This window comes from Drosophila bipectinata, chromosome 2L, assembly GCF_030179905.1.
Source record: "Drosophila bipectinata strain 14024-0381.07 chromosome 2L, DbipHiC1v2, whole genome shotgun sequence".
Classification (NCBI taxonomy): Eukaryota; Metazoa; Arthropoda; class Insecta; order Diptera; family Drosophilidae; genus Drosophila; species Drosophila bipectinata.
In genome coordinates, this window is record NC_091736.1 from 7,248,524 (window position 1) to 7,260,937 (window position 12,414).

General features: G+C 39.9%; 1 protein-coding gene across 2 annotated transcripts; it reads right to left on the reverse strand.

Moving 5' to 3' along the window:
* Nucleotides 1–138: 138 nt before the first annotated feature.
* On the reverse strand, nucleotides 139–11,702 carry LOC108130915 (uncharacterized protein DDB_G0283357). Of its 2 annotated transcripts, none has more exons than XM_017249592.3 (2): nucleotides 10,911–11,702; nucleotides 139–3,318 (listed from the first exon to the last, which is right to left on the reverse strand). In XM_017249592.3, the coding sequence occupies exons 1-2, from the start codon at nucleotides 11,700–11,702 to the stop codon at nucleotides 2,014–2,016; spliced, it is 2,097 nt and encodes a 698-aa protein (XP_017105081.2). In that variant the 3' UTR covers nucleotides 139–2,013. The 2 variants fall into 2 exon arrangements, with proteins under 2 accessions (XP_017105081.2, XP_017105083.2); XM_017249594.3 differs by lacking the exon at nucleotides 10,911–11,702 and adding an exon at nucleotides 4,811–5,036.
* Between the last annotated feature and the right edge of the window lie 712 nt (nucleotides 11,703–12,414).

A 12,414-nucleotide genomic window follows, 5' to 3' on the forward strand; every position in this document is an offset into this window, starting at 1 on the left:
CCTAAGAAATCCAAAAATCATATCCTCCATAAAAAATAAAAATAAACTCTACCTTACCTCCTCGAAGATAGTTGAGCTTCCAAAGGTATCCGGTAGATGGCTTTTTCGCATCGTTGCTTCATTTTGAATAAAAAACGGTTGTTACAATGCTTGTCAGACAAATAGGTACACACATTTATTTACGTTTTTAGCAGCTGTTTACACATTCACGAAAAACCAATTTTTTAACCTTCCACACGCAGTCACACACACGTTTGCACATCGATGCCAAACAAATTCTCGCTAATTTTACAGACAATTAATTTATACACATACAATTTAAAAATTTTTACACTTGACTTTTATGGTTTTTTTTAGGTTTGGACTTTATTTTCCTTTTCTAGACTAAGGTAAAAACTAGAGCTAAAAAAAACAGGCATCAGCAAAAGCCGAGCTGCATTTCATTATCATCAAGTAACCATCTATCTCTTTCTCTCGTTTATGTGACTAACTAATTTGCCCATATTTTTTTTTAAATTTAATATATACATATACATTTATATATATATATATATTGTATATTCATATAAATTAATTCAATGTTTCTGTGTTTTTTTTTGCTCTGCTTTGCTTTGCATATAAAAATAAAAACTACTTAAATATTATGCAAAAATCATTAGGACCTAAAAAAAAATAAACACGAAAATGTACAATGTTTTGCTTTGCTTTTTAGTTTTTTGTTGTTTGTTGCTTGTTGTTTCTTTAACGAACTAGTGACGACAGTATTTTTTGTATAATATAGGTATAAAGTTTTGCGGTTTTGCTTTTTTGTTGGTTTTTGGGTTTTGGGATTGGATTGGTGACTTTTCGACGACCAGACTTATGTGACTAAGAAAACATCTTTGTTTCAAAATAAGGTACAATGATATATATATATATATTATTTTTATCCATTTACATACACACACATATATCCATATACATAGATATATACATATATAGAAAAACATACATAGGTATTTGCAAGCTCTTTGTTGGGAGCTTGACTTTTTATTTTTTAGCAGCCGCTTTTCCTTGTCTTTACAATAATTTTGCTTACTTTTTTTTTTTAATGATTTAGAGCGAGGTCTATTTGTATATCGAGCCGGAACAAATCAGCAATCAGATAACACCTAGAAGTGGACGATCCATCATGCCTCATCAAAGAAACAAAATATTAAAAAAAAATAAAAAATAAAACAATCGACTAATATAATGTAGCTATAAAACATGGCAAATGCTTAGTTTTCTCCTCTCCCCCTTGTTTTCTATTTAGCGGTTATCTATGGTCTATGTAAAGTGTATTTTATTAGGTAATACTGAGATTCTGTTAGATGTCTCAGGTATGTCGCGACCCCATTTGCCCAGACCCACTCTAACCCTATCTAGTATCTATGTATTTTATTTAATCTTTAATATTGAAGTTGTGGACAACAAGCAGCCCTTCGAACAGAATAGAAAGTAACTTTGGTTTATGTTAAATGTTGTATTTTTAAATCCGCAGGCGAGATGGATGATAAAATATATTAAAAACCATTAAAAACAGATTAAAAATAATAAATAGAATTTATTTTAGTTAAAAAAACATCCATCTCTGCCCTCTCTGGTCTATAAGTACCTTTATGAAACTCCTTCTAAGTAACGCCGCCCCTGGTTTGCAAAGCTTTGTACAAGTTGGTGACCCCGAGTTGGTGACCCCGACTTCCTGTGGCCAGAACTAAAAATAAGTTGTACTGTTTCTGTATAATTGGTTTTAGTTGATTCTCTCGCTTGACTATTTTTTTTTCTTTCTACAAATGGAATTGTGTGTGTCTTCCAAGTTCTTCATTTGCCATGTTGCACGGCGAGTCTGGGTGGTGCCCCTAGCCGGATCTTGTTCAAGCCCATCCCGACACCCAGTCCAATACCGATACCCAGTCCCGCCGTTCCATTAACCCCACCTGGACCCGCACCCGCACCCGCTCCCGCTGCCGTCCACTTCTTGAGGCGCCACTGTCACTTGGGCTGAATCCGGGCGGAGCGTTCCAGCTCATTGAACTGTCCGTAGTACAGGACCTCGCTTATCAGCTTCTCCGCTATGATCCTCTGGGTGCGATCCATCGTCCGCAGCTTGAGCGCCACATTCGAACCAATGAAGTCGCAGTCGTCGCGATTCAAGGACTCGGCATAGTAGGCCGATGTTACCGCCGCCTGGGCCGACACGCTGCTCTTGATGTGGCCCGGACTGGCGGCCGATTCGGTGGCTTCGTCATTATCCGGATCGGGGTCCTCGCCATCCGACATGCTCTCCCTGGAGCCCAACAGCGAATTCATCAGCATGTGTCCCGCACTAGAGGCTTCGGTTAGCTTTCGCATATTTAAAGGCATTGTGGGCATTGTGGACGAGGTTAGGTCGCTGTTGCGCGGCGGCAAGACAAAGGCCCCAAAATTGGCCTTGGCCTGGGCCACCCGCAGATCCTGGGCCATGTCCACCAGCGGCAGTCGGCTCTCCTCGCCGGCGGAGCTGTAGGAACGATGCGATTCGGGTGGTGGGGGTGGTGCGCCGCCTCCTCCCACCACACCACCGGCTTGGCCATGAAAATAGTCCACCAACTCTTGCTTGATGTCCAAATCCTCGTGGCCATGTTGATGTTGTTGTTGTTGCTGCTGCTGCTGTTGTTGTTGCTGGTGGGGATGGGAATGCGGGTGGGATGTGTGGTGGTGGAGCTGCTCGTGTGCCTGCCGCGGGGTGACAGCTCTGGCCGAGACTGGACTATTCAGCAGGTGATTCTTGTGCGCCTCGTGCATGTTTGTATTTGGTATGGGACTGGAGCCCGTTTCACTCAACGCTCGCTCGGATCTCATGGAATCGCTGGCTGGATCGTTGGCCTCCCGACTACTGGAACCGCCGCCTCCGCCCACACTGCCACCTCCAGGACCTGCCCCTCCCGCCGGCGATCTCCTTTCCACTTTTGCTGCCAGTTGGCCCAAAGCTGCCGCCGCCGCCACATCCTCCTTGCTGTTGTTGTTGTCCTCGTTATCCGACGTGTCCATGGTTTTCAAAGGACTCTGCTGGAAATCGCTGCTACTGCTTCCGCCTCCACCGCCTCCTCCTCCTCCTCCACTGTGATAGCTCATGGGCAGGGGCACTCTTAGCTGCTGGGGGGGCGGTGCTACGCCGCCACCGCCGCCACTGCTTCCTCCGCGATCCGATCCACCGCCACCCGAGCCGGATATCGGGGGAGAGTACTGACCCGCCGTGTTCCAGCTGTCCAGTGTCTGGCTTTGGCTCGCTATCAGCATGGGTATATTGAGGCCCATCTGGAAGAATCGGAAGAAAGAGAACGACTCGTTATAGATAAGTGGTACTGAGGGCTGGGTCCAAAGGTCCCTAGGAACACGTCCGACTCTTCGTCATCGTGACGCAGTCGAAAAAGATTGGCCCACAGAGATAAGTGAGCGAGACGGCCGACTAACTACTTAGGGGCTAATCGGACCTCATAAAGTTATGAAGAAATTTAATTAGGAAGAACCTCTTGAAATTTTACGGGTTTTCCATAAAATATTTTTTAAGAAAATGGTAAAATTCTTAATATATTTCTAAAATTTTTCAAAAATTTGTTGTTTTCTTAAGAAACAACAAGGGTACCTACATACATTTCCTCATAACTTCATAAGAAGTACTTGAAATATCTTAGTACTTTACTTGAAATATTAGATATTTATTTTATTAATAATAGGAAGTGTGGGCACAAAGGGTGTGCCCACACCCTATGGTTCAAAAGGGGGTTTCTTTAAAAAAAAAAAACAGCTTATTATTTCCCCCATTAATTCAAAGGAACTACTTGATATATATAATTTTTCCATTGAAATACCATTTTTTAAAGAATTCTTAAGAATAGGATGGCTGGAAATAAAGAAATATGTGTTGAAAATGTTTGTTTTTTTTTAGAAACAACTGTGACCCAGAAACAAAAAACCCCATTACCTCTCTGAATAATAAAAACCACAGATTTTTATATATTTTAGTAGCCCTATTTTAGTAGTAGCCTTATCTCCCGATCTGCTAATATGTTGATAATAATTCCCGAAAAGTGTGCCATAAGCGTGAGTTTAATAAATTCTTCAGATATCAATGAAAGTGGACTCAATAACTTAATAGTAATGATGACAGTTTCAAAATTCTAACAAATCATGGTTAGTCAGCTAGATTTCAAATCTAATAGAGTTCGAAACTCCAAAGGTTTGTGAACTAAATAATTTATGAAAAATAATTTTAAAAAATTCTATAGCTTGTAAACAACCCAAAAGTTATAAGAGTATCAAAATTCCTGCATAAATATGTTAATTTTTAACAAATTGTTTATTTCCGATTCAAGTAAAATTATTTAGAAATTTAAGCTTTTGTTGTTGTTTTTTTTTGCGCCACATTCCCATTCCGGTCAAACCCCTTGAAAAAAAATGTTGTTTTTGTCAAAGTTCTCGGTAAATGCAAAACATAAATTAAAGCCCGAAAGAGACAAAAGTCTAACCAAATTATGATAATAATGTTAAATAAATAATAATTTGGAATGGTCGAGCAGTCAGACGGTTTTTTTTTGTGTTGCTTGTTTACGATTCTTTGTTTTTTTTCTTTCTGGATTTATATGGCAAACACACGAAGCGATCTGAGCCATTTAGCAGACACACACACACAGACAGGCTAAAAAACACACACACACACAGACACGTCTAAAAAACACCGTAAACCCAGACATACAGGTGCCAAAGTGCGCGAACTTTCAACCCAGACACCCCCTTTCGCCAAACTTACGTTTCCTGAATTATTTGCGATTCTATGATGGATTCCTGGTGATCGCAGATTATTATTAGTATTGTTGGTATTGTGATAATGCATCTTTAACTGGGATTTTTGGTTATCTGAGGTTCTTTTTATTCCAAAAGTTGTGAATTAATGTTTACACTTGTTGTTGCTGTCAGGTTTTTTTTCGTGTGTGCGCGAAAGCGACGGCAACGCGACTCGAACTCGTAATATTTTTGTCCGAAATTATTCTAGCGGCGTAGTAAAAATTTTCGAACACCCGCAAACAACGTGTGAGAGTGGAGCGAGAGAGAGAGCGAGAGCAAAAAAGCTAAGAATCTAAGAGAGTTTGGGGGCCAAGTGGGGAGGGAGGGAGAACTTTTAAGAGAGATCAAGGCTTGATTCACTTGTCTTCTGATAATGTATGGGTGACTCATTAAGAGTATCATCATCATCATCGGCTAAAACTGTAAATTGTCTATATAAAATCGAAATAAAATCTAAATCAAAACTCATCATGATAGTATTTCTAAAATTAAGTAAAAATTACATCACCTCTAATCTAACACTCGATAACAACAAACTAAAAAAAGTAGTCATAAATTAAATCGAATGGAATATCAACTCTAGCAACAATGTTTGTTGTCTTTTTATTAACAACTTTTTCATATGTCACCATTATTTGCAAGAGAAAAGTCTCGAAACTATTTTAAAGAGAGCTCTTTTGTTTTTTGCAAAGAGAGAGGGCGCTTTTAATGGTCATTAGCATTAACCTACCCCACGTTTCGGGCCGCACAACCACAACTACAATAAAAAGTTTAATGTGGCGATCACAACAAGTGTATTGTTTCCCGCTCGCACAGCTCGAACTTGGGCTCTGCCCATCTCTGTCTCTGTGGTGATCTCTTTGATTTTGTCATATCGTCTTTTTCGTTGTCGCCTAGAACTTTCCATAAACCAAAAAATACTTTGAAAAAATACCGAAAGTTTAAAAGTTCAATGATCTTGTCTAAAATAATTGTGTTACTATTTTTTTTTGATTTATTATTCATTTTATTCACTTTTCTTTTCTATTTTTAAATCTAATTTTTGTTTATTGGGGCATTCCGAGAATAAGAGTTCAACCTGGGTTGTTTATTTTGTTGTTGCCTTTGCTGCCACCACTCTCCCCCCCACCCAATTGCTATCTCCCTTTCTCCTCTGCATGTTGTTATTATTGTTGCAGCTGCTTTTGTTGTTTACGCATTCAGAGCACCGTGTGTACTTGTGTGCGTGTTTGTGCATGTCTGTATTATTATTTTGTTAAGGCAAATAAAATAAAACAGACAAGAGAATGAACTCGCGCTCTCACTCGCACTTTCTCTCTCTCCTTCACCCGCCCACTCTTTCTCCATCCGCATACATGTGTGTGTATGCAACTGAAAAATGTAAACAAACTGATTATCATCCAATCCAATGAATAAATAACACACTACACAAACTACGCGTCGTCGTCGTCGTCGTCGTCGCCGCTGTTTCTACTCCTTTTGGCACGAAATGCGCCTCCCCCTGGCGGTCTGTCTCTTCCGCCTGCCGCCCTGCTCTCTTTCTCCTTGTCACCTCTATTCACAATTGTCGCAAAACTGCATACCTATCCCACTCTCCCACAGTACTTTTTCCATAATTTTAACTGTTAATTGTACTTTTAAGAGAACTATTGTTTTTAGAGAGTTAGGGGTGGCTCTAAGGGAGAGTTAAAATATTACTTATTACTAAATATTAATAATTTAACTAATCCTGATACCCCCTCGAAAAAACTATCCACCCCACTGAATTACAACTGTATCTGGTACTGTATTTTCGTGCTCACGCAATTGTTTTTGAAGTACAACGTTGGTGATATTTTCACAAAAGCGCATACAACAACAGCAAATGCGGTGCACCTAACAAAAACAATAACAACAGTTACTGCTACACTAACATTAATGAAACTGCCATGAAAACCGCAAGCGCAAGCGCCGCACTCAAAACCCCCAGTTATCCCGCCTGTACCCCCCACCCCCCCATTCGTCACTGGTGAAAAAAGAGGATTTACCCGGAGAGTCGAGGGGAGTCGTAAAAATTAACAGTGGAACAAATTGCAATTGAAAATGCATTGCGGTGTGTGACGCGACTGTCACCTGGCAGGTGCCAAAGCCAGAGTTGCCAAGTGTCAGAAAATAAAAACTCTAATCTCCTAAAAGCTTCACATGAAGAAAGAATATAAAAAACATTTTATTTAGTAATATTACTATTTTTATAAATTTTATTTCTAAAACCCATTTCTTAAGTGTGTATTTAACTCCAATAATATGTTTCATTATCCTTAACCTTTTCAAATCTATTTAATTATCCCCCCTCCCCCTATCCACCCACTTTAACTATGTTTTGAAACCGGAATTCAAAAAATTCTTACGCAACTTCCAGCAAACTTCCACTCTTCAAACTCCAGCAAACCCCTTAACCCCACCCTAATTCGCCACCCACTGCCTTAAACTTCATTATGGCCACCTCTCAACATTACCATCATCATTATCATCATAGAAAAAAAAAAACAAAAAAAAAAAACAACCATACGCGCTGGCTCTAAACAACTTTGCAATGAATGAGTAAACAAAAACAAACGCTGACTTCGCTGCCGGCGGCAACCAACGCCATGCTGCTGCTCTGCTGACTGCAGTTTTGTTGTTGCAGTTGCTGCTTATTTGCCTTGCACTTTTCATTCCACCACCGCAGGGGGTGTGGATCGAAAAAAGAGATGGAGTCACAGTGGGGATAACTCTGCATGAGTGTAAGAGTGTATGTGAGTATGGGTTATAGGCAATGCAAGAGAAAACAAAACAACGCGAATTACACCCGTGATACTTTGCAACTACTGCTCCAGCTACAACAACAAATAAACAAGCAAACAAGAGAAAAGTGCACCAAGAAAAATCTCTTAGATACTCTTACTCTTACAAAGGATATTCTGTATAAAGAAATAAAATATTTTTTTAATATTGGCCTACATGTGGTATACGTAATTTTTAATGGAAATATTTTTTTTTCAAACAATTTTCTTTGAATTTTTTTTATTATATTTTTTATTTTATGAACTAGAATTTTCCAATATTTCTTTAAATATTCAACATTCGACTTGGCCTACATGTGGTATGAGTAATTTTTGTTCCCAAAAATCTCTGACCCCCTAGGCGTATGAGTAATTTTTTTCTATTTTCAAAAATTATAAATCTTATGATTAACAAATAATTCTTAATTTAGAACCAATTATTTATCTAAGTGTTAAAGGGTATTTGGGTTTAGGTGGGTGGGTGTTGTAAGGTGGGGGTGTTCATCGTTGGGTGGCTAATGGGAGGCAGTGCGTGCGTTGCTTCCTAGCCACAACATTGCGGGACAACAAACCGAAACAACAACAAAAATATTAGCTTCGTGTCTTCTTCCTACTCTCGTGTTGGTTATTGTTTTTGTTGTTCTTGTTGTTCAACTTGTCTTGAGGAAAACACCGCAGAGCAAAACAATTGCAAAATATGAACAAAAATACATAACAATGAGAGGGGTGGGGGGGAGTTGGGTGGTGGTTGGACCGTTAGTGGGTGGGCGTGGGCGGTGCTTGCACACGCAAATAATAATGACGCAGAGCCAGAAAAAACAACACGAGACCAAAGCCAAACCAACAAAAAAAAAAGAAACAACGGTAGCTAGAAAGCTAAAATTAAAAACAAAAAACATTTCTAAAGGTGGTATAAGAGGGTGGTTCGTTTTTTAAAAGAGGAGTTGGGTGGGATTTCTTCAAGAGGACTCTAAAGAAACAATAATAATAATTATAAGGATATGCGTTTAATTGAAATATTAAAATTAAATAATATTTTTAAGAAAAATCAGGCCTTACTTATGCTTTCCACAAAAAAACCTAAAAAAAAACCAAAAGGTGACACGAGTTGGACAAACAAGTTGCATGCATTTGGCCCAACCAAACCCCAAAAAGCACCCACCCACAGCCAGGCTAGCAAGCCACATATTCACAAAAAAAAAGGCCAGGCGCCAAGTTTTATATTCTTTTTTCTTGACAAAAAAAAAATTTCATTTCTGAAAACAACAGCAAAAAAACGAACTCAGAAAACAGAAAATAACTCCCGCCACCCACCTCCCACAATTCCTTGGCATTTTGTTTTGATAAGTCTGACAAACAACAGAGCCAAGTAAAAACAAAAGCTTCCAACGAATCTCAACGGACAAGGACGGCATGAATCGGGGCGAGAGAGCGAGGAATAGAGGCGTCCACTGGGTAACCACAAAACAAAACGTCACTACAGGCAACAAAAACAAGTGGCACGAAGGGGAGTTTTAAGACCTAAAAGTTGCTAGAGAGATGGGATTTTTTAATTGCTTTATTTGAATTCTATTAGTAATCTACTAGTAGATAATACTAGTAACTACAAATATTTGGTCTTTTTATACATACTCTTGTATAAGGTTTTAATTAAATAATATTATTATTATTTTTTATACAAACATTCCTATTCCTATTTTAGTGATAAGATAACACCGAAGACACCCTTTTAGGTCTAAAACTTATATCGATAATAAACGATAGCGCTTCTCTAATACAAGCTTAAGGACGATATATCGATTAAAGCTTTAAGAGAGTGGTATCGAATTTGGTCCATCGCCAAGAAAAAGAATAAACGGTAATCCGGCAAGATCCTGCCACAGAGAAGAAGAAAAAGTTCATGCTCTTTGTGTCTAAACTTTCTCCTAAAACCATAATTACCCCTTAAGAAAGGGTATCCAATAATAACTACTGAACCGAACGGAACCAAACGTAACCCGAAAACAAAAATCGCCTCAATCGTGGCAAGTGCTGCGTCTCCGTCGCAGTCTCTGTCTCAGTCGACGTCTCTCAGCCGGCGTCGCATTCGCGAACACATTTCGCCGTGCAAAACAAACATTTCATCATGCAGAGCAACAATAATAACAATAACAACAAAAACAACAACAGCTACAAACGAAAAGCACATACGACCGTATGGGGGGAGGAGGGGTGGGCGCTGAGAGAAAGAAGAAGAGCGGCGACGAAATGTCAGGGCCCCCAATCTTTCCCTCTCCCTTCCACTCATATAATACACTTTGTGCCTGCCTGCTTGCCTGGCGCGACAACGCAAATAAAAACAACAAAAGCAACAACAAACGCAGACAGACGCTGTAAGAGCTAGCGAGCGGGAGCATTCGAGAGCGGGAGGGGGCAGCTGGGGCCAATGCCTCACACACACACTACTGCGCATTTCTAAGAAAAATTTATGCGTATAATTTTAATACTGTTTTGATCGTCAACAACAAAAAAAAAGCACACACACACACACATACACTTTTGTACATACAGGGGGTGGTGGGGCAAATGAGAGAATGAGAGCTTTACTCTCCGTAACACAAAACAGCAAGTCACTTGCGCACATGTTTGCATCAGCTCTCCTGATGAGTGCTCTCTTTTGGCGCACTCTCTTCGGCGGGGGCTAAATTGGTCTTCTCTTTTTGGCAACGCTTTCGCTTGTTTTGATTGAAATTAACACTAACCGTTTGGTTTTCCATGTTTTGGACACTGATAAGCTCTTAAAAAAGTGTGTGAAATGAAAATAAACACGTAACGCCGCAACTCATGCCGAAAATTCGTTGCTAAGCAAAATCGAAGAAACACGTTTTAGTTCAGTAAACTTTAAAAATAGAAACCCCTTAAAAAATTCAAAAGAATTGGACTTCCAATCAAAATGATAAGAGAATAGTTTTTAGTAAAAAATTATTGTATATTTTTTCCCCATAATCAATGGCTTTTATTCCCTTTAATTTTTCATCATTTTTTTGAAGTGGACTTTGTCAACAAACCGTTTATTTGATAAGAGTCGTATATAGTCGTCGTATTCAATGAAATACAAATAATTGTGAATGATTGCTTACACACGAACTCACACACACAAATACATACATACATACACATTAAATATCTATAGAATTTCCTGAGCATGATTCAAGGTAATTTTATAAAAAAAAATGCTACATATTCTATTATTCTTTAGAAAACTTAAAAAAAAAAAATACTCACCGCTCCAAAATATTTCAGTTCCTTGCCCTTGATGCGTCGATGCTGCATCTGGGATCCGGGTGCTCCGCCACCCACTCCAGTGGGGGCGCCACCATTGCCCGCCGCCGCTATCGTACCGCTTTCATAGGCCGCCGCCGCCACAGCTGCTGCTGCCAAGCCATTCAGCCCATTGTGGGCAGCAGCGGCAGCTGATGATGATACGGGATTTGGCACAAGATTACCGCTAGATGGGTTGACCCCTGACCCGGGACCACCGCCACCGCCGGCACTCATACTGCCGCCGCCCGCCTCCATGAAGTCGAACCGCTTGAAGGCATACCACTTGGACGGATTGGGCTGGATGCCCTGGTAGATTTTCAGAAACATTTTGTGCTTCTCCCGCCGGTACTGGGTCAGCAGGACGTTCATCTTCCGCTCCACCTCCGCCTTGCTGCAGCCGAAGCGTTCGGCGATCTCCGACCAGGCCCGGAACCGGCACAGTTTATCCTTGTATTTCGGGTCGGCCCGATTCCAGAGCTCCGTATGGCAGCGATATTGCTCGATCAGCTCGAGGGCATCGTCGTTGGTCCACTCCATGATTTTGGGCGAGGTATCGCCGCCACCCACTTGGTTGCTGCTGCCTCCGCCCCCAACGCTGGGCAGTGGTATCAGCTGTTGAGTGGGCGGGACCGGAATTGGCACGGTGGGGTGGTGATGCAACTGATGCTGATGATGGCTCAGATACTGATGGTGCGGATGTTGATGGGCGGCTGCTTCTGCGGCGGCTACAACACTGGCCGGATTGAAGTTCATTTAGCCACAATCGCAATCGGTGGGTGGTGCTGCTGCTACTTGGCTTCTAGGCTACTTAGTGGCAAGCCGAGCTATCCTCCAAGACTGGAGACTATATCTTCTGGTTGACTATATCTTTGAGACTGACTGAAGAAACTCTCAGGGAATGTCACGCGAAATGCACTCAATCAACATGGTCTTCTTGGGAAATGTCGACTGGGTCTCATTCTCTTTCATTTAGCGATTTTATAACTACTTTTCATCAACTGTAATGAGAAAATGATAAAAAAAATAATTAATTTTAAATTAAAAAATATTTTAAAATTATAAAAAAATCTATAAGAATATTAGGTATTTTTTAAAAATAATTTTGTATATAAAAGACCGTAAAAGTTCGATACTTTAGCCAATAAGCACTGGATTCTTAAAAGGATTCTTGTAAAAATCTTGATATTTTATTAATTTGTGTAAAAGTGTGTAATATATAGATTATACAAATCTATCACCTCATAAAATGTGTATCCTAACCAAGGCAGATCCTATTTTAAAGCGAAATTTTTAAAAATCAATACATTTATCGATTCTAAATCGATTTTATTTTAAACCTTGATATTTATATATTTTTTCCTTTTACGAAAAGGCCATTATATGGATTATACAAATATATGAGCTCTTTAAAGCTATATCTTGGCCTTGGCCTATTTTTATAGTTCATCCTATTTTTAAGAGGAAT

Coding starts and splice junctions, on each gene's coding strand:
- LOC108130915 (XM_017249592.3), bottom strand. CDS start 11,702: ATGAACTTCAATCCGGCCAGTGTTGTAGCCGCCGCAGAAGCAGCCGCC. Junction 3,319..10,910: donor AACTGAAATATTTTGGAGCG/GTGAGTATTTTT, acceptor CGATTCTTCCAG/ATGGGCCTCAATATACCCAT.